The sequence below is a fragment of the Patiria miniata genome, unplaced genomic scaffold (genome assembly GCF_015706575.1).
Source record: "Patiria miniata isolate m_02_andy unplaced genomic scaffold, ASM1570657v1 HiC_scaffold_25, whole genome shotgun sequence".
Lineage (NCBI taxonomy): Eukaryota > Metazoa > Echinodermata > Asteroidea > Valvatida > Asterinidae > Patiria > Patiria miniata.
The window spans coordinates 14,024,336-14,048,135 of NW_024037064.1; the positions used below are offsets into that span (position 1 = coordinate 14,024,336).

The 23,800-nt window shown below is 39.2% G+C and overlaps 1 protein-coding gene across 1 annotated transcript; it reads right to left on the reverse strand.

Moving 5' to 3' along the window:
* Positions 1 to 11,606: 11,606 nt before the first annotated feature.
* LOC119733104 lies at positions 11,607 to 22,676 on the reverse strand. Its single transcript, XM_038206683.1, has 3 exons — positions 20,389 to 22,676; positions 12,355 to 12,522; positions 11,607 to 11,652 (listed from the first exon to the last, which is right to left on the reverse strand). The coding sequence occupies exons 1-3, from the start codon at positions 22,674 to 22,676 to the stop codon at positions 11,607 to 11,609; spliced, it is 2,502 nt and encodes an 833-aa protein (XP_038062611.1).
* Positions 22,677 to 23,800: the final 1,124 nt, after the last annotated feature.

Below are 23,800 nucleotides of genomic sequence, written 5' to 3' on the forward strand. Positions count from 1 at the left end.
GTTTTAGCTGTAAATGTGTAGTCTTCATGTTATCCATCAAAACCTTAATAAATGCGCAGTAACACTTATCAGGGACGGTTTGTATGAACTTATCTTAAAATTAGATGAAATAGCATGTTCAAAAATACAATACTTTACAAAGAATAAGTTAAATTTGACTTCTATTTTATTTCTATTTTTTTTTGGGGGGGGGGTGCTTGGAGTGGTGTGAGCCTTACACACGATAGTAGAAACGGTCTGACTATTGTGAGTAATCCTTAACATTTCCGAAAGAATCAACAAGAACATTTTGTGCAACAGCTTTGACATTTGTTTTTCTGCACTGTGTTTTTTAATTGAAGTTGTTTTTTTTCTGTTTTGAATCCACTAAGTATTTTATTACCAAGTATTTTGTGCGCCGTTGATGTTTTTGTTATATATATATATATTTCGGACTTGCAAACTGTACACCTTTAACATGATGCACTAGGACCCATTATGACATCATCATGGCTTGGAAATGTTATGGCTCCTGATTTTGTATCTATACTAATAAAGGAACGACATCTGTCTGTTTGTCCGCCCTTCCCCGAAAGCAGAACAAACATGACTTGGACAAGTCTAGTGATTGGCGATTGGGGGCGCCATTCACCTTATACGGTGTGCCGTTATATATTTTGTTGGCCGCGCGCTGTCTTAATTTGGTCCCGTAAAAGTGTGAAGTGTTTAGGAAATATCTTCCTTCGACGTCATTTTGCGTTTGCAGCTGTAGTGTAGAATGGATGTAACTTTCATTGGACAGACCACATTTATTTTAAATAAAGACGATATTTTTAGCAGACATGGTGATGGGAAAAGGAATATGTTCAATCGAATGACAGCGCGAAAAAAATATGATTTCTCTTTCCTTCTCATAGTAATTCTCGGCTGAAGTTCAGAACTACTCGGTAAGATATCAGTGTTGTATAGAAAGGACTTGTGGAAAATCCCACTGCAGAAAAACTGCACCTTTAAATACGTAAGATAGGGCTTTTCGGCATTATGATTTTTTATTATACGTCCCTGACTATGCGCATGCATGAACATAAAATCTGTCAGAGTTAGCCGGAAATCGGCTTAATCGGTCACTGTGATATGGACAGGATTTTACCTCGGCAACACGTGCTCTGCAGGCTGACTGACATGATGTATGTGCGTAACGTACGATGTATGTACATGTACATAGACGTTCGGTGCATGTTTTAGAGCAGAGGTACTGACAATTAACCTGAAGGTTTAAGCGTGCGCAGGGCATGTCCGAGTTCGCTTATTGCCTCGAAGCTTTGAAATGTTTCAGACCTACCCTTAAATCGACAATTAAAGTAAAAACTAACATAAAAACTGCGATGGTTGATTTTTCAGGAATTTTCAAATGAAAAAAAGGTCTTTTTATTATAACTTCCGGTCTGATGACGTCATTCGCCTAAAACTTCGCAAACATCTCAAGTGTGTCAAGGTCATCATATACACCAATATTTAGGTGATTCCGACAAACTTCGCCACAGACATCTATACATTTTTGAAAATGTTCAACCGTCGCCAGAGGGCGCTCGAAGATTGCATGACGTCATTGGTAGATTATTTGAAGAATACTTTTAGCCAATAGACTAACATCGTTAAAAGCAAGTTCATATCTATTACCATTTTCAAATAATAAGCCATTTCCGGTTTTATCCTTTTTCAACCGGAAGCAAGGGTCACGTGATATCACGCACACTGAATGATATAAAGACCTCAACCTACTCTACCATTTGCCGGCAACAGAATGCTGCGGACGCGTACGGTTGATGTCTTATGCATTTTTGAATATTAATAGTGTCACAATTTAATTGCCTATAAATACACACCAAATGACGTCATCATTACATAATGTCGTTTGAATTAGGGTCTTTGCTTGGACAAAGATTGGTGAAAATGAATTACTGGCAAAGAGTCAAAAATGCCCTTCGAACATCGACAATTTTTTTTAAATTTCTGTGTACAAAGTCTATGGGAAAAATTTTATATTCAAAAATCTATAATAAATCACTTGATGACGTCACCATGACGTCACTCTTCGGGATACATCTTTGCTATAGGGACTATGCCTGTGGTAACTTTCAATGATGTATGACAAGGATTAATGTTAAAAGTGGCACTGAGAAAAAACGTGTACAAAGTCTATGGGATTTTGGCGACAAAAAGAAATAATAAACTAGAAATGTGTTTGTGGACAAACACAAGCTGTTTCTGATATTCGAAATACTCTGTGCACGTGATGAACAATCAGTGACGTCACTAAAAATGTCATCTATAACAGCACATTATACGTACATGTCAAGTTATAACCAAATCGAACATATAGGTCTGTAAATATAGCCCTATAAAGAACAAAATGCCCCTTTAAGGGAAGTCACATGACATTTGATGATGACATCACATGAATTTTCATCTATAACCCATCTCGGCATTGGTACGATCACGAATTTCTTCTAGGACCATCTGTGGGCGGTAGTCTAAGTGTGTACCAGGTCTAACGTTGATCGCATAATTTACAAAAGTGCCATAGTAGAGTGTTTTAAAACGTGTACAAACCCTATGGGGACAAATACATCTTTAATGTGATGTAACCCAACACCTGATGACGTCACGATCACGAATTTCTTCTAGGACTATCTATGGGTGGTGGTCTAAGTATGTATCAAGACTGAGGTCGATCGCATTTATGAAGGTGCCAAGGTGGAGTGTTTTAAAACATGTACAAAATATATAGGGAAAATGTGCATCTTTAATGTGAAGTAACGTGACACCTGATGTCGTCACGATCAGGAATTTCTTAAAGGACCATCTTTGGGTGATGGTCTAAGTGTGTACCAAGTGTAACGTCGATCGGATTCACAAAAGTGCCGAAATGGAGCGTTTTAATACATAAACAAACAAAATGGGGAAAAATGCATATTTAATGTGACGTAACCTGACACTTGATGACGTCACGATCACGAATTTCGTCTTCTCCATCTGTGGGTAGATGTCTAAGTATGAATTAAGTTTTAAAGTCGATCGGATTTACGAAGATGCCAAACTGGAGTGTTTTAAAACGTGTACAAAACATATGGGGAAAATGCATCTTTAATGTGATGTAACCTGACACCTGATGACGTCACGATCACAAATTTCTTGTAGGACCATTTGTGGGTGGTGGTCTAAGTATTACTCAAGTCTGAAATCAAACGGATTTAAAAAGTGGCAAAGTTGACTTGTAGAAGTAACGTGTGTTAAACCTATGGAGAAAAACTCTAGAAAAGGAGGGAAAAAATAGAACTGTATGTTTGTTTGCAACAGAACACAGGGCTTTTCCGCATTATGATTTTTTTTTATCAATAATACATCCATGACTATGCGCATGAATGAACATTTAATCTGTCAAAGTTAGCCTAAAATCAGCTAAAACGGTCACAGTGGACAGGATTTGACCTCAGCCACACGTGCGCTGCAGGCTGACTGACATACAATGTATGAGCGTATGTACATTGTACGTGCATGTACATTGTGGACGCCCTGTGCATGTTTTAAAGCAGAGGTATTGTCAACCTGAGGTTTTAAGCGTGCGCAGGGAATGACCGAGTTTGCTTATTGCCTCAAAACTTTGAATTGTTTTAGACCTACCCTTAAATCGACAATTAAAGTAAAAACAAATATAAAAACTGCCATGCTTGATTTTTCAGGAATTTTCAAAAGAAAAAGGGTCTTTTCATTATAACTTCCGGTCTTAAGTGGGTCAAGGTCATCATATACACTAATATTTAGGCGATTCCGACAAACTTCGCCACAGACATCTATTCAAAATACATTTTTGAAAATGTTCAACCTGTCGCTAGAGGGCGCTCGAAGATTGCATGACATCATCGGTAGATGATTTAAAAAATACTACTGGCCAAGACACTAACACCGTTGAAAGCAAGTTCATATCTATTACCACTTTCAAATAATAAGCCACTTCCGGTTTTGGCCTTTTTCGACCGGAAGCAAGGGTCACGTGATTTCACGCACACTGAATGAAATAAAGACCTCAACCTTTTCTAACACTTGCCAGCAAAAGAATGCTGCGGACGCGTATTGTTGATTTCTTATGCATTTTTAAATATTAAAATTGTCACAATTTAATTGCCCATAAATAAACACCGGATGACGTCGTCATGACGTCATCATTACACAATGTTGTTTGAATTAGGGTCTTTGCTTGGACAAAGATTGGTGCAAATGAATTACTGGCAAAGAGTCGAAAATGCCCTTTGAAAATCGACATTTTTTTTTAAATTTCCGTGTACAAAGTCTATGGGAAAAATTAAATATTCAAAAATCTATAACTTAGTCGAAGACGTCACCATGACGTCAATCTTCGGGGCACATCTTTGCTATAGGGACTATGCTTTTGCTAACTTTGAATATTGTCTGACAAAGATTAATGCCAAAAGTGGCGTGTAGAAAAAACGTGTACAAAGTCTATGGGATTTTGGCGACAAAAAGAAATAAAAACTAGAGCTCTGTGTCTGTTTCCAACAGAGCATACGGCTTTACCGCATTTTGTTTTTTTTTAAATTGAGGTCATGTTTTTCTGTTTTGTGCAAAACTGTGTGCATTTAACTTTTGTCTTACAAACCTAATTCAAAAAGAATTTTTATTTTGGCGTATTGCGTTTTCAAAGCACAAGTCTTCAAAATGTGAAAAATATATATGTTATCACAAGATGATGTCATGATGACGTCACCTCAATATTTATTTGTAACACATCCCGGCCTACCCTCATACCAAGATTCAACCCAATCTGACTTACTGTTCATGAGATATAGGGGCTTAAAATATATAAGTTAATGATGACGTCACACGTCTAATGATGACGTCATCGTAACAATAGTTGGCAGTGCTCATAATTTTATTGTGGTTTTAGTCGGTACCAAGTTTGAAAAAAATCGAATTAATAAAAATGTAAAATGTTGTAGGCAGAATAAAATTGGCAATATTAAAAAATCGTAAATATCTACCGATGACTTCATCGTGACGTCATTCAAGATTTTGTGTACTGGTGTTGTTATCTACCCACCCACCATGTTTCAGGACCATTGAACATTCCCTTATATGTGTTTCTAAAAAGCCCATTTTGATGACGTCATCACGACGTCATGCATTTTTCAACATTTTGCACATATACCTAATGGCTAACAAACCTAATACAAAAATAATTTTTGAATTTACCATATTGGGTTCATGAGATATGGCTTAAAGGTCCGAAACTTCCAAAATCTATATAAGATCACACGATGATGTAATGATAACGTCATTTCAATTTTCGTCTATTACACATGCCGGTGTACCTACATACCGAGTTTCAACCCAATCGGAGTTACGGTTCTCTAGATATAGGGTCTTAAAGTTTGACGTGATCCATGATGACGTCATCATGAGGTTGCTCTTTGGGACACAATGTAACTATGGGGTCTTTACATGGGACACTTTTTATTAGAATAAGGGTTATATGATTGTTTTGGGCAAAGTGAATTGTTTAAAATTCAGGTGATGTAATTATGATGTCATTCTGACTGTTGGATATTGATAACAGTATGTAACTACGCACGGAGTTTGAAAATGGTTGGAGTTTGTGATGCCATTATGAGTATGACGTCATGCACATGTGACTATTGATTAAGTATGGATGATATTAAAAAAAACACCTTATTTCCCAAAGAGTTGAAAATGTATTATAATATTGATTGTATAAGTAGAACCTATGTATTCTGGGAAGTGATGTATTGGAATTTTAGTTTGGACTCTTAGACACGAAATGAAGTTGGACATCGATACCAACGTGAGCATTTTGAAAGTTTTATTCTGGAAGTGGATAACACAAAAAGGTAATATCATGTAGTAAATTAAATAGTAATCAGTATACGAATTATGTAATTAAAGGATTTATGATTTGCGTGTGATTAGTTACTAACTGTAAAGGTTGAAGAACTCTGAAATACAAAGAACGTTGTTATTTTGTATGGATTAACAGTTATAAAAGATGTTCTAAATAATTACACTGTGGTCTTGTTTTATGGGTGCAGGTGTAAAGTGATTCATAATAGATTTTTGTGTGAAAGATTTAACGAAATTTTTGTTAGTTTAGAAAATATATATATGAGATCTACTCAAAGATTTATAATATTTATATGAGATCCAGTCAAACCAAGTTTTCACAAAAATATATATGTGATCTACTCTAACAAAGTTTTGTATTATTTATGTGAGATCTACTCCAACGAAGTGTTCTAATATTTATATGTGATCTATTCAAACAACGTTTTCTGATTATGTGATCTACTCAAACAAAGTTTTCTAATATTTATATGAAATCTACTCTAACAACGTTTTCTAATATTTATATTAGATCTACTCCAACAAAGTTTTTGAATTTTTATATGAGATCTACTTCAACAAAGCAAACACAGTGGTATTTGTGGGGTTTGCACAATGTGGAAGTTTGAAAGTAGTTTTAATTTATTGTCACCTAAAATTGGTTACTTGCATATTGTAGTAAGATTCTTTTTGTGGAAAACCACTTTTGAAACTATGTTTGTGTTTTGAGGAAGAAGATCTGATATATTTGTTGAGAATCATGTGCAAGTGTGTGTTAATTGGGTTTAATTATTGTAATGCTAATTAGGGTTGTAATTTGTGATGTCTATAATCTGTAGAACCATAACAGATTTAACATAGTTCAGAAACGATTAAGAGATTTAATGCAAGTGATAACTTTTTCATACTTTCAATTACACCTGTTAATATAAAATGTGGAATGCGTAGAAAAGGCTTGGTTGGCGTTTTTGGTTGTGATATGTTGAGTTGCAAAATGTAAGGAATGTGTAGTTTTAGTTGAAATTTAAATGAGTTGGTTTGATGTCCTAAATAATTCTACTGTGGTCTTGTTTTATGATAGCAGGTGCAAAATGAATAATAATCATGTTTTCTGTAAATGATTTAACGAATTAGTGTGCAGTTTTTGTAATATTTAAATAAGATCTAGTCCAACAAAGCAAACACGTTGATATTGGGGGGGGGGTGGTTTGCACATTTGTAATCTAAAAGTTTGGAAGTAGTTTTTATATAAATTCACCTTTATTTGGCGACTTGCCTATTGTAGTAAGAATCTGTCTGTGCAAAACCTCTTTTAAAACTGTGTTTGTGTTTGTGGGAGAAGATGTTATATGTTTATTGGTAAATCATGTACATTGATTTAATAAAGTTAACATAAGATTAAGAGATTCAATCCAATATTGTTGACCTTTTGATACTTTTAATTACACCTGTTGCCATAAATGTGGAATGTGTACAAAGGGGTTTTGTAAGTGTTGTGGGATGTTTTAATGGTAGAAATTTTGTGTTGCAAAATGTGAGAAGTGGGTAGTTGAAGTTTGAACTGAAATAATTTGGTTTGATGGCTTAAATAATAATACTGTGGTCTGTTTTATGGGGGCATGTAGGGGAGATCCAGGAGAGTTGAGCCACAAGGAGAGTTGAGCCACCCCCTAAAATTCACACTTGCACTAGAGTGATAAAGCCCAAACGCCCTCTGTTGGTAGTGTGAAACATAACTTTCCTTTTAGTTAAAGCAGGCAGATGCATAGCAGCTCCATAGAGACGAGGTGAACAAAAAACGCTAAATTGCACTAAAAAGCAGACTTTTGAGTTACAGGTAAGACCCTTTCAATTACTCACATGTTAGCAACTACTTTCATAGCAATGTTTGCAATATATAGCCTATACATTGTAGTTTTATTATGGCGATTTTGATTGAATTTAATCCAACCGTTATATTGGCAATTAAGTCACATGTCAAAATGGCCGACCTAAGGAGAGTTGAGCCACTGACCATGAGGAGATTTGATCCATGGCTCAACTCTCCTCTGGTGGGTGGCTCAACTCTCCTGGTTCCAATTAAACTAATGATTGCTTATGATTGATATTTCTAGACCACAATGCCGCAGGAATACAAGAGGAAAACACAACGTGGGAGTGATGCAGTATCGCTTCAACGCGCAGCACAAGCGGTCCAAGAGGGGAACAGTGTGCGAAATGCCGCACGAACATTCGACGTTGATCGTATGACTCTGAAGCGATACATAGACAAGCAGAGAGAAGATCCTCAGGGAGTAAGTGGATACAAGAACTGTAAACTCCGGAACATGATATTTCGTCCAGAGATGGAAAACGAGTTAGCACAGCACATCAAAGATTTGGCAGCAAGTTACCATGGGCTATCGAAAGAGAAGTGTCGCTGCTTAGCCTATGAATTTGCCTTGGGAAACGGAATTGAAGTCCCTGAAAACTGGCGTGCCACAAAAAAAAGCAGGGGAAGCTTTCTGGTTGGGACTGAAAAAACGCCACAACCTTGCCATTCGTAGCCCAGAGGCTACTTCATTAGCAAGAGCAACCGCGTTTAATCGTCATACCGTAGGTCAATTTTATGACAACCTAGCGAAGGTCATGGATCAACACAACTTCCAGGCACAGGACATATACAATATTGACGAAACTGGATGAACAACAGTTCAAAAGCCTGGGAGTATTGTCGCTGAGAGGGGGATCAAACAAGTAGGCTCCGTCACTTCAGCTGAAAGAGGTGAATTAGTGACAGTTGTTAATGCCATCAGCGCTAGTGGTGCAGTGCTTCCACCATTGTTTATCTTCCCACGAGTCAACTACCGCGAGCACTTCATACGCGGGGCAACCTGTAGGTTCCATTGGAGCAGCCACCAGGTCAGGATGGATCAATGAACAAACTTTCGTGCAGTACCTGAATCATTTCGTGCACCATACACGCTGCACTCCAGACCGAAAGGTTTTGCTCATCATGGATAATCATGAGGCACACATATCTCTAGCAGCAGTGGACAAGGCAAAGGCAAGTGGGGCTGTTCTGTTAACAATTCCCCCACACACGTCCCACAAGCTCCAACCCTTAGACAAAGCGGTGTACAGTCCGTACAAGAGAGCATACACACGTGCAATGGATGCATGGATGCGTTCCAATCCTGGCAAAACTGTTTCCATCTACGATGTCCCTTCACTTGTGATTGAGGCCCACATATCCGCGTGTGTTCCACGCAATATCCTGGCAGGTTTTCAAAGCACAGGTATTCTGCCTTTCAACAGTGACATATTCTCAGATGCCGACTACGCTCCAGCAAATGTCACAGACAGAGAACACGATGCCCCCACAGCCGGCCCAGCAAGGAACCCCGATGCAGCCACAGCAGGCCCAGCAAGGAACACCGATGCACCCAAAGCAGGCCCAGCAAGGAACCCCGATGCACCCACAGCAGGCACAGCAAGGAACCTCGACGCACCCACAGCAGGCCCAGCAAGGAACCTCGACGCACCCACAGCAGGCTCAGCAAGGAACCCGGATGCACCCACAGCAGGCCCGGCAAGGAACCCCGACGCACCCACAGCAGGCCCGGCAATGAACCCCGACGCACCCACAGCAGGCCCGGCAAGGAACCCCGACGCACCCACAGCAGGCCCGGCAAGGAACCCCGACGCACCCACAGCAGGCCCAGCAAGGAACCCTGATGCAGCCACATCAGGCCTAGCAAGGAACCTGGATGCACCCACTGCCGACAGGGAGGTGTATGGCACCAACTTCGCAGGTCCTCCATCCACATATGTGTCACCCAGGCATATACAACCCCTCCCTAAGGCCGGGCCTCGGAAAAGAAAAGCTTTTAACAGAAAGAAAGGTAGCACCAAAATTTTGACTGACACACCAGTCAGAGATGAAATTGCAGCGGCAAATGAAGCCAGAAAGACAAAGAAACCAGCTAAGAAAGTTCATCCCCCCGCAAAGAAATCTTTATTCACAAAGTCACAAAGCAAAATCAATGGAGATAGACTCTAATGACTCTGATGATTCTGAAGAGGAAGATCAGAGTATCATTGAAGGCGATTTTGTCATAGTCAAAGTCCATGGGAAATCGAGAAGCAATCATTACATTGCCAGAGTTGATGCCTTTGATGGTGATGAATTTGAAGGAGTTTTTCTTCGTCGGGTGTTGAGCCTGAATGACCGGGCTACGTTTGTTGTGAATACCGAGGATGAAGCACTGTGGTTGCGGGAAGATATAGCAAAGAAATTGCCAACACCCGCCATTATCGGGACTTCCCGTCGCACACAGTTTCAGTTTCGTTGTATTCTCGATGAATGGAGCCTCTAATTGGGGGGTAAACTGTTACTTTTGTTTTTGCATTGTGTAAAAGTTTGGACTCAAGTCAAGTGTTGACAGTTGTTTATTATGCGGTTTCGTCCTGATATCCTGCCTACATCATTGACAGACAGTAGGCCTAATTTTTTTGGATAATGTGTTGTCTATCGTTTACAGTTTAAAAATGTTTCAGTATTCTTTGTTACTAAAATGTATGCTACATCTAAACATCATCTCAACTTCAATCATAGGAACTTAAAGCGCCCAGAAAACATGATTCCATAGACACACATAAAGACATTTGGCATTAGGGAAAATATAGTTGTCTACTAATATGCTTCCTAGCTGCGCTACTGACAGCAGGAGCTTGAAGAGTTTCACTTATGTTGTATGAAGATTGATAGTTGTTATTGTCTTTTCTCATGGCTAATTGGCCATTTGTGTTTAGCTATCGTTTACAGGAATAAAGTGCCACTAAATATCTGTGTTAGCTATAGCCAAAAATGAAGCTTGTTTACATGAATAATAATTTCTCAAAGAAGGATTGTTAAGGTACCTGTATGATCTTCACTATTGTAATTTCTTGCACACTAGAATCCAAGCTACCCATTAACCAGCCATGGACTTGTCAAAGATCTTTAGGATAATAAACGTCCATCCCATATATATTTTACTGTGTGCAAATGTCATTTGAAAACTCTTGACCCTTGACCCACGCATGACTTTCACACCTACAGTTTGCACCAGGCCATTAACAAGCTAAACATGGCTTTGCTTTTTACCATTTTCACAGTGGCACAACTCTCCTCAGGGTGACTCAACTCTCCTTAAGGATATGCTCAACTCTCCTCAACTTGGAGGAGACTTGTGCCACTTGACAAGTTTTTTTTAATGAAATATTGATGCAATATGCAATCGTCTGGAAAAGCATTACCCCTGACCATATAGTAACATAATAGTTGTACTTCATTATGATTATAAACGTTTCCGCCCAACTCACAAATAAAGAGAAATATTGGCAAAAATAGATTTTTCTTAAATGATTTAATAAAGTTTTCGGCAGGTTTTATCATATTTATGAGATATCACCTTTTGATACTTTCATATATCTGAAATGTTCAGAAGGGCTTTGTAAGCGTTTTGGGATTTTTAACTGTTGGACATCTTGCAAAATATAAGGAGTCAGTAGTTTTTCTTAAAACTGGAATTATTTGGTTTGATGTCCTAAATAATAACACTGTGGTGTTATTTTATGGCAGCAGGTGCAAAGTGATTCATAATGAACTTTTTTGTTGTGATTAGTTTGTTGTCATTATACATGTACTATGTTTTTGATAAACAGCAGTTGAACAGAAGACCAGAAAGTCATGCAGCTATGCCTGTGAAGTTCAGTAGTGTCATCTGTTGTTGTCTGTAGGAGAAAAGAAATAAATATGAAAGGATTATGGCATAAAATGATGGATTATAGAGTGGTGAAATGGTCTGGGCTGAATGTGTTGGTGCTGGTAATTTGAAAAGATAAATTGGCAGTTAAGGAAGTTGAAAATTGTGTGTGTATGGCTAGCGAAATTTTTTACTTTGTGTACATATGCACTGGCTTGGATTGTCATGCATTGTGTACGCAAGCTGTACGTGACGGAGTAAAGTTGTATTTGAAATAAATAGAGCTGGTAGTTACCTTGATGGTAGTTGGTTGTTTACTGTTGTTCCTCATTGTCTTCAGACCTTAAATAGAGAATTAATTAATGTATGGATTAATTATTGTTTGGAGTTGTATGCAGGGTGTATCAAAAAGATGTGAACAATTTGATAAGACAAGACAAGATATTGGTTTACCTAGGAATTAAAGCCTATCAACAGAATACTTTACTTTGAAATGTAGTGGTACTTTGTGAATGTTCACTTCTTTTTGGTACAGCCTGTAGTATGTGTGCCAAACTTGGGAAGTGGAATAGAATAATATGGAAAAAGAAAAAAAAATCTAACAGTTCTGAATCTTTTAATTTATTTGATATATTTAAGGTAGACGATGGATAGTTTGTAATGCAGATGGCGTTTGATTGCTACAATTGGTTGCAAGGGTTGCTAAAAGTTGCTATGGATATCTTCATACATTTGGCGAAGATTCTCCATGAGATGTGTCACTTCAAGGTAGGTTGCTGTCAGTGCGACTGGCAGATGTTGCTCGAGGTCTGATTGCTCTGTGTTGATGGTGTCCAGCAGCAGGTTCTTGGGCACTGTATACTGTTTGTCATCGTCAGTGATGATGCGGAACATTCCTCTGCAAAGAATGAGTAAAACAAAATATGGAGTTGATTATGAAAATAATGATGTATTAGTGTGTGGAGTTTTAGAAAATGTGGTGTTGAATACAGTAACAAATGAAAAATGTGCTTTTGTAATTCGTAGAAAGTAATTGATATTTGGAGAAATGAATGGATGTATTGCAGGAGAATTTGTAGTTTGGTTTGAAAGCATTTGTTGTATGCAAACCTGTATATATTGTAGTACAAACTGTCATTGCATTTAAAATGCATGAAGTATTTGGTTTTAAGGCACTATATATTAAGCCTTGATGATATAAAGTTAGTGATTGTGATTGTGTGTATTAGGATATGGTTGCGTTTGGACTAGAAAAGGTTGAGGCTGTGCATGTTGACAGTACTGAACAATACAGTGCAGTAACACCATGTGGGGTTTTGTTTGTGAAGGCATGTGTGTTACCAAAGGAGACTACTTAAATTGTAGTTCATTTTTTCGCAGAACCTTACACACTCACAAAGACAAAATCTATTATGGTGTTACTGGAAACAGGTTTTATTTTTGGTTTTGGATTGTATGTGATAAATAAAAGTTGTGCAATTAGTAGTTTTTGTTAATTTTGTTTGTTAATCAAGTTTGGTAAGTCAACATGGTTGGTTTAAATGTTATGTGATAAGTTTGAATTAGTATGTATTTAAAGGCATGGCAGGGGAAATGCATGTAACTGTTTGTAAAGGTTCATAGTATGTTAAGAAGGCAACATAGTAGTTTAGTTTAACTGTATTAAACTGTGCAGCTTTTGTGGCAAGTGTTGCACTTAGTCTATCAAAAGTCAACAGTCAGTGTGCGTATACATTGTTTCCTGCAAACTCCAGTGGTGATGTGATTGCGTATATAACAGTTGATGGACTAATTACAGGTGCTTTTAAGATATGACAATCAGTACTGTTGGCATGACAGAATGAATTGAATGCCCAATAATGTTTTTGGCTGAAGTTCATTAAACTCCAGTAACAGTTGTTTGCCTGAGAGGCCTAATATAGCAATTCCGCCAAAATCTGTGAGAATTGAGCGATGTATTTTGATGGGTTGAGTCAGATAGGGTTACAGTTGTGGATTTTTAGAGAACAAGATTTATGTGTTTTCTTTCTTTGATGTAGTAGTTGTTGTGAGGAGGCGTTTGCAGTATGAATACTAGAAATGAAGTGATATGTTTGGACTTATGGAGTATCTTCGCAGAAATCTGTCACAACAATTGTAGCAGTTGTTGTAGTTTCTTTTACCTGTTACAAAAGAAAAATGAAAATGTGATATGTTATTAAGACAATGAAAAATTGTGTGGTGGTTATCATCTCTTATATATGTTAGTAATGTTAATTTTGTTAATGCAAACTTAATGGTATTTAGTAAGTAGTTGTAGTTAGGATTGAGCATGCATGAGGAATTCAAGATATGAATTGAAGTGGTTTAGTTGTTATGTATGCATACTTGTAATCATTGTAACTATGTGTGCAAATAGCAAGTAGTAATTTAACAATAGTGCATGGTATGTTGCAGAAATGTTTTAACATGGAATTATATACAATTGCAATATTGTGAATAATGACAAGGTAAAAACGGTAATTTGAAATGGGAGCATTGTATCATGTTGAATTATTTCAGAGCAGTAATGCATTTTTAGATATGGAGAATAGAATGATGTGAAGATAGGAGCAGCTTATTATGGATGCAAGATGGGCAACATGGTCACTGTGTGACTGATAGTGAGCTTTATTGTAGTGCTATGTAAGAAATTCCTTCCATTAGTGTGTAAAAATACATGTAACAGTGGTGCTGTTGAATGTTCTCAGGCAGAGTGCATACCTGTAGTATGCAATGATGGTGTAAGTGTGAGAGAAATTATGAAACCCAAAACAATCGTAACTCATGAAATGATCATTGGAGGTATGACTGATGTTCACTTGAGTAACACAGCCTTGCCAAATAGACTTTCAGTTGGCATGTACCAACTCAAGTAACAAGCCTATGTATCTTGTGGAGACACTATAGCTTTACCTCAGCACAGTGATTTTTGTGCTCAAATCGTATTCCAATGTGTTATTGTAGAAATGATTGGAAGTAGTGGAATTGGAATTGTCTGTACACATAGTAATTATACACATTTGTTTATTGTGGAAGCATTTGAGTGTTTGTATTTATTTGAATACATGCAAGTGTTTTTAGTAACTGGATTGTATACACACCTCTATGGCTGTGTGTTTTGTGGCATTGAAGGTATCTGTTCCTCTGAATTGGCGTTTTTCGAGGTTCTTCACGAGAACAGGAGTGTTGGTTGGAGGGATGTCTTCATCTGCGTGGCTGTACCACAAGTTAATTTTTACTCTCTTCTTGTCCTGCAGATCTTCCAGTTCGAGTTCTCTACGTTTCGATTTTGGGGTGCACTTTAGGGGTGAAACCTGGAATCAGTTTTGGAATCATAAGACAATATTATAACAATGTAGTTTTGCAGTGTTTATAGTTAACTATTATTGTACACATAATGCAGTACCTTTTGAAAAGTGAAAAAGAGCATATCCAAGTCTGGTTCCCAAGTATGGGAAAATTGTGATAATCTTTCGAGTGTGATATACAGATATATATTTTTGGTGGCAGATAAACATACCTCCCTTACTATACCAGAAATCGACATTCTGGGTTTGGATGTAAGCAGTGCTTGTTGAATGTCCATTTGTGGGGCATTGTAGTATCGATGCAATGCTTGTTCGTCAGGGTTGAAATCAGGCGACTCAAATATCTGTAAATGTAAGTGTGCAAATAATATTGAAAATAGTATGTTATAGTAATTATGGCGCACAAATAACTGTGTTATTAATTAGTTAATGTGTGGATGAACAATACAAACAATTTTACATTTGATTATTGGTATGTGGCACTTATTATATGCTTTTTCTTGCAGGTAGGCTTGAGTTTGCCCTGTCTTTGATTGTGTACCATGACATTCTGAGAATAAAAGAGTGGTGCCTTTCTGGGTAATTAATTAACATTTGCATGGCAGGTTATTATGGAGAGGATAAATGTGTGTAGTGGTTTTACTGCTGGAAAACTAAGGAATATGTATAACATGTAACTCTATAACTCTTTGTATAAGTGAAGTTCTTTAGAATTACATGTATACGATGAACGTGAATAGTTAGAGGGCGAATAGTGCGTAGTCAGAGGGCTTATAAAATGTTGGTACTTACATACGATTTTGATGTCAATCTCAAAAGTGTCCGGTTGTCCTGATGTACCACATTACAAAATGTTGCCTGGAATGATTCATTCTTCACCAGTTGATCCCTTTGTTTGATTACACTGGTATACAGCTCATAGATATCATTTTGTGTGGTGATGATGTCAACACACCATGTATCACCACGTTTGGAAGGGTTGGTCAACACTTGAAATGTGTATTTTCCTTGTGATGACATCTAGATATGAGAAAAGAGATACATCATGTAGGTCATTGCATTATAAATGGGTAGTAGCACATTGAAATATATAAAATATTTGAGGTCATTCTAAACGGAAACAATTGTGGGTTAACAGGGCAGATGTTTGTTATTGTATGCAAGAATTAATATTTGAATGTGTAAATTTCATTATACAATCCACATATACACGTATGTAGTTGTTTTTAGAAAATTATGTAATAACATAGCAAAATCATGTAACTGATCAAACTGAAATGGTAGCTGAAATATTATGCCTTCATGCAACTGTGGAAGTAAGGGTGAGCTGTATATGTTTTTGTTATTTCAGGATGCACATCTTTAGTAGGCCTATACTATCATGCAACTTATGACCAAAAAAAAAATCCATAGACAGTCACCACCTCTGACCTGCTGCAGAAAATCTATTCCCTTCTTAATTTTTTTGGGGTAAGATTTCCAACTGTTGGTACTTTTAAAGTCATATTAAGGGAAATGAGTGGTGGTTCAGTATGGGATAGTTAACAAAAATGGTGTTGTAGCCTAGCTAATCATTTTGCTGAGATATGGTGTGAAGAAAAGTGCCTCATTAATTCTCCTCTTGCTCTTTTTGCTTAAGAGGTCGCCAATGGTCAAAATTGTCATCCTCACCTCCTGGCCTACTGTGTACCAACCAATGGGGTTGTTGACCAATATTGATCAAGTAATAAACAGGCTGACAATGCATGTTTCTATAGGAGGGTTAGAAGAACTGTAAGTGTAACCTTAGAAGAACAGACTGTATGACAATCACAAGACAAGAAAATCACGTTTAAAGGCCTACTACTAGTATACTATTAGTATTAGGCCTACTGTACTATGGCATGATGAGTGAAATTGAAAGTTGAGCTCGTTTATTGTTGGCCCAGTAAGCATGATCTAAGCTTTAAATTCCGTTTATGATATCCTCATGGAAATCCTCGATAAAGCTAATACAACTAAACTAGACCTAGTTGTTCATGTTGTTAGTGTCAGATGTTTGATATTTAGGTTATCGTGATGTGACTCATTCATGTCATTTATGATAGACTGCTGTTAACATGGTTAAAACTTAAGGTGGTGCGGCGTGTGTCCAAGCATGTGGCCTTGCGTAGGTGATAGTGAACGTGGTAAACCCCTTTAGGCCTAGGCCTAATTGAAGTATTTAACATGTTTAAAGCAGATGCGAACATGTGAAAGTTTAGCAGTGAAACTGTTGAGTGTTGTGTTGGGTTGTTTTTTTTAGATTAGAAATACACTTAGTTATTTTTAAGAACTGTTTTAACAGAGTTGTGTTGTTTCCGTGGAGAGATTTTTTGTAAAATGTTTTGTAAAAGAATTTTACCTTGGAAGTTCGATGCTTACAGTAGAGGCAGTTCACCTGGAATACTCGTGTGTGTCGTGAAAAATAGAAAGTTTAACTGCAGTGCACCCTCTGTAGAAGAGAGTTGCAGCAGCATCAATAACAGTTTGGTTTCTGCCTTTTCAATTGCGTTTGTGGTATGGAGCGGATCGCGGAGCCATGCTTGTTGGCGCATGCGCGTCGCAGCCGGATGCAGGGTGACCGTTTTAGCAGATTTTCGGCTGTTTTTAACAATTTTTTTTTTAAATGAGTTTGACAGAAATTTTCACAGAATGGAGGATTTTTTTGGCAGATTTCTGGCAGAAATCTGCAAAAATAGTTATTAAACAACATAGGCAATTTCAAAAAATGGTATGTTTTGTTTAAAGAAGCTGAAATGTTTTTACATGCACCCTTGCATAATGGATAGGTTGGGTGGTTTAGGTAGTGAGGTTCAGTGGGAATCGTACATGTACATTGTTGTGATGCTTGTAGCTGCGTTTTGCCTGAAATTTATGCAATTTTATAACATGTGTATTTTACTGTTAATTGTTGATAATGAAATTGGAACCTTAATTATGGCAATACTACAGCATATACATGTGATTTCAGTGTCTTTAGTGTATTTCGTGTAATTCTGAGGAATTGGACATAATTTTGATAAATGTGACAGATTTGTGAATTGCATTTAGCAGAATTTTGCCATGACCTTACGGTCACCTTGGGGGGACGGACGTGTGCACGTACGCGAACGCTGCGCTGCATATAGTGTATAGCATGCAAAGCATGCGGTACATGTACACGTACAAATGTACATGTAGTTCTTCAACACTAAATCAGCGTAAGTTAAGTGGTGGCATTTGATATGTAAAAAAGTTGTAAGAATATTTGTGTTTGTATGATGAGTTTGACATTGATTGTGAAGGATTTGCATTTGAGTATAGTTAAGGTGTAAAAACGAAAGTTTTAAGGGATGCTTAAGTTTCTTTGGGGAAGTTGTAGTAAATAGTGTTGGCGGCTGTGACTAGACCCACTTGTCATGCTTGTCTGCTTGTTTATTATGTGTGGCCTCTGTTTGCTTTATATTGTAGTCTGTACGGATTGCTTTTTAGTGTTTGCTGCGCTGTACGTTCGGCCACACGTCTTGGAAACCTACTAACGAGTTTATTGTAAACAGTGGTGCACCCTTTTATGGCATATATTTTTTGTTACATACATACCACTGATATGGTTGTTTTCTATGAGTTCTTATCTTTTGCCCCCCGGGTAGATAAGGTGATATTTCTTTTTTGTGTGTGAGAACTTCATACATCTTTGTGGAGTCCATATGCGCCAGTTTGGGACTAAACTCCTCAGTAGGTTGGGAAACCAGGCGTGTGGCCTAACATACGGCGTAGAAATACAGAGGCCACACATGTCTAGTGGGGCAGTAGGCTGTGACTAGGTTAGTTTGGAGTGGTTCCGGGTTTTTTGCATTTGGACATTTTCTTTTGTTGCTCATATGCAGTGTTGCTGTTTGTTATTGTTGAGAAACTTTAAATGTATTCAAGAAAATATTGTTACTGTAATGGTCTTGAGCCTTTGTGAAGAATTTCAGTGTCTTTAAAGTTAGTGCTAAATTTGCAAATTGAGGCGTCTGGAAACTGGGCCCCACTTGTTGAGTGTTCTCTAACGTGTACGCCAGATATTGGAGAGTTTCTGTAAACATGAGAAATGATGAAAAATCTGTATTGGCCCTAGAGAGGACGAGAGAGAGCACACGGACATGGATAAATATGGTCAGCTTCGGCTAACCTTCGCCGAGCGTTTATTGCTTTTGATGATACAGTCCCATGTATCCTACATGTATTAACCAATACAATATTACAGTGTTTGCATTGTCTACTATTACACTGTATGTTGAGGCCCCGCAATGCAAGAATTTGTTAATCAAATAACGATGACAATGAGTGTTGTAAATCACACTACTATTACACTGTATGTTGAGGCCCCGCAATGCAATAATTTGTTAATCAAATAACGATGACAATGAGTGTTGTAAACCACCAAACCATGCAATTAAGCATAAAGTTACAGGTATACTAAGCGCGGCAAGTTACACCAAATAAATTACACTGAGTCTTTGAATCTGCCAAAGATTACTGACGAAAATATGCTGTGCGCAGATCCAGAAGATTTTATTGTCTTGTACAACTTCTGACAGTTTTGGTAGTCGTACACCTGTCAGGCTCAGGTATAGGCACAGATTGACTACAATAAATAAAATGGAAAATAAAATGTATGTGTTACAAGAAATAATCCCGAGTTTGTGTAACCTAATTAACAGAATCAGCTGACTGAATTACATATCACCTACATGTACATGTACTCTAAATACTTGCACACAAATGTCCAAACTAAAGGCTAAATACACGTACACATGTGTGTAGGCCCCTACAATGTACAAGGGCAGATGAGTTTATCGGCCATGACCTAAATGCAAGAAGGGTTTATGTACACCCTGTATGATACTTGTACATGTGCTTAATAACAAGATCCAAAATAACATGCGTGGAAAATACATGTACATTTGTACAACTTTTAGGCTTACAAGATATCACTAAATCTCACATTAATTACTGACTCATTGATATAAATTATTTAAGAGTAACCAACCGTTTAATAAACCTTGGCCAGTTAATGCTTTGGGCGAAGAATTCCACAGGTTGCAAATTCTGTCGTCATTGACATGATTGAGCTGAAGCCATGTTGCTTTTTGCTTAGCTCCCGTATTCCCGCAACAGCGCCCTCACTTGGCAAAACAAAAATAAGAAATCTATCTGAGTTTGGCCGCTACATACCGGCCCTCTAATTGGTTATTAATCAATAAGCAATTACATAATACCAATAAACAAGGTCAAACTTTACTATTATCTTTAAACTAACACTTGAAATCTTGGTGGATACAACGCATAACAATATGTCTGTAAATACTGACAACTACTCAACACTGCCTTCAACTAGAAGACAAAGCTTTGTTACAGGGCGAACTAAAGTAGAAGTTTTTGTCTTCAACTTGACACTTCTAACAAATCCGTTCTTGTCCTTGACAACTTCAAGTACTCTGCCAAGCGCCCATGAGTTTCTTGGCGAAGAGTCAACCACCAACACAATGTCTCCCACAGTCACATTCCGCTTGGGGTGGGTCCATTTTTGCCTTTCTTGAAGCATAGGCAGGTACTCCTTCGACCATCTGTTCCAAAAGAGGTCTGCGAAATACTGAACTTGTCGCCACTGCTTAACAGGATATTTATCATGCTTGTCAAACAACCCAGGAGGCAGACTCTCGCCCGACCGTTGAAGAAGCAGATGATTCGGAGTCAGGACATCTAGGTCGTTGGGACTGTTAGGGCATTCGGTAAGTGGTCGTCCATTCATGACAGCTTCTACCTCACACAACAAAGTTTGGAGAGCTTCATCACTCAGATGAACATGCTGTTCTCGCATCAGAGAGTAGAGGATCTTCCTGACGCTTCTAATCAAACGCTCCCATATTCCTCCAAAATGTGATCCTGCTGGAGGATTAAATTGCCAGGATATGCCCTTCTGTAGCAAGTTGTCATGGATTTTCTGTTGGTTCCAGGTTCTCATCTGCTCACGCATCTCACGTTCTGCGCCAACCAAATTGGTTCCATTGTCAGAGAGAATGCTCTTTAATGATCCACGACGGGCACTGAATCTGCGGATTGCATTGATACATGAATCCGTGTCAAGTGAATGCGCTAACTCCAAGTGGACAGCTCGCGAAGTCAAACAAGTAAATATGACCCCGTACCTCTTCACCATACTTCTACCACGTTTCACCTCAAAGGGACCAAAATAATCCATTCCAACCTTGCTGAATGGAGGTTCATTCAACGCAAGTCGCTCTCGTGGCAGACTGGCCATTTTCTGCTGCTCAGCCGGGGCCTGGTATCTCCTGCAAGTGACACACCTCGAGACGATACCCTTGATGATAGAAGGTGCTCCAATTATCCAGTAATGTCGTCGAAGCTCTGCTAGGATGGAATTTTTGCCCAAGTGTCCAACTGACTTGTGTATATGCTGAAGAATAAGCCTGGAGACAGGCGAGTCTCTTGGCATCAGTACCTGGTGCCTGGACTCAAAGTCGAGATCTGCTCTACCAATCCGACCACCAACACGTAGAAGTCCATCTACCAGCTTAGGATCAAGCTTTCTCAATGAAGAAGACTTCTTGACTACCGAGGATGGTTTTCCCTCCGTCTCGTTGAGCAATTTGATTTCGTCCTTCCAATGTTTCTGCTGGACATGGTACACTAAAACCCTCTCAGCAGCCTCAAGGTTCTCTGTGGTAAGTCGAGTATGGTTAAGACTTTCTCTGTCACCTGATGAAAGAGTTTGCTTAACTCTGCTCTGCTCTGATTCGAGCTTCTGTGAACGGTGCAACGCATTGGGTTCTTGCTGTTCTAACTCTTGCTGTGCTGGCTCCTGTTTCAACCTCTCGCTTGCAGCTACTCTATCTTGGAGGCGCTTCATCACAACCAATATCCAAGCAACTGCCCGTTTCAGCCTGGTCCAATCTGAATAGTGCTCCAGAAGTCTGTCAACCGGACTGATAGGTGTCTCTGCTGTCATCAGCACAGTCTTCTTCACCTCAGCATCATTATCTGGTAGCTTGGTAAGATCGGCATCTTGCTGAGGCCATTCTGTTTCTGGCTGAGACAGGAAGCCTGGACCCTCAAACCACATGGAGCACTGAAGAAACCTTTTCACTGACTGACCACGTGTTGCGCAATCAGCAGGGTTGAATTTGGTATTCACGTACTTCCACTGCTGCAAGCAAGAGGCATCTCTGATTATTGCAATGCGATTTGCAACAAAGGTCTGGAAGCGACAACTCTCGTTTGCGAGGTACCGCAATACCGTCATACTGTCTGTCCAGTAGTAGGTGCCGTGTATGTCGCAGTCCAGCTCTTGAGTAAGCACTTTGCCAAGTCTAACTGCGATGGTTGCTGCTGTCAACTCCATACGCGGGATAGTCATCTTCTTTAAAGGTGCAACCCTTGCTTTGCCTGTAACAAGCGAACAGCTGATGCGCCCAGATTCATCACAAAGCCGGAGATAGGCAGCCACACCATACCCTACGTCACTAGCATCTGCAAAGATGTGAAGCTGACAGCTTACAACCTGCCCAAACCCTGAAGGCTTGTAGCATCTCCTGATCCTAAGCTGATCCAGGTCTTTCACCTCACTGAGCCACTGATTCCAGATTCTAATAGTTGAACTCGTGATAGCCTCTACACCCTCCGAGTCCTTCCAAAAGGATCTGCTTGACAGACCCATTGTCTACAGCATTGACGAGATGCTCATCGAAGGGCGGAAGTATGAAGCCATCGTTGCCGGCAAGCAAAGTTTACAGTCCATGGAGACCGGTGGGGCGTCAGTGAACGCCATATGGTCCAAGAGTCGAGCTTGTCGAAACTGTGGGTTATCACACCCACCCAGACGGTGCCCCGCATACCATGATACCTGCAAGGCCTGTGGAGCGAAAGGGCACTGGTCCAAGTGTTGCAGAAAGACGAGAGCTAAAAGCAGACAACGCAGAGGATCCAAGTCACCACGGAGAAGACGCAGTCCCTCCGGGGAGAGGCGACGCAGTCCCTCCAGGGATAGAAAGCCCAAACAACGAAAGCCCAAGGGCCGGAAAAAGGATGAATCATCGACACCAAACACTACTGAGCAGGAGACAGATGTCCATCAGTTAGAATACACGGACAATGCGTACGAGGAAGTGTTCCACGTTGTCACTGTCCCAGACTTCCACAAGAAGAGCGATAACACGGGTAACGAAGCCTACAGGATGCTTGATGTGGTCTGCCCCGACCTTGAAGGCAAGCACCGCCTTAAAGTCAAGATAGACACCGGAGCTGGGGGTAACACCCTTCACTCAGAACCATACGACAGATGTATGGAGACACTTGGAGATCCCAAGTCAAACCGGTGACAACCAAGTTAACCGCATATAATGGAACACCGATACCCTGTCTGGGCAGCATCGATTTGCTCTGCAGATACCAAGATCCTACATTGTCAGAGAACAGATTCTACGTCGTCTACGTCACAGGCCCAGTGATTGCAGGTCTGCCCATGTGCCGTGACATGGGAGTCGTGACGATACATGCTGCCAGACTGACGTCAGTACAATCAATTGAGCAGCTGATGGAGGCGTATCCAGATCAGTTTCACACCATTGGAAGTTTCAAACGAAGGGCAACATTGTACCTCAAAGAAGATGCGGTACCCCATATTGACCCACCCAGAAAATACAGTGTGCACCTCAAACCAAAGTTGAAAGTGGAAATTGACAAGATGGAGGCGCTGGGGGTAATCAGGAGAGTGGCGCATCACACAGACTGGTGCAGTTCCATCACCACGAGCCTCAAGCAAGATGGTTCCATTCGTGTGTG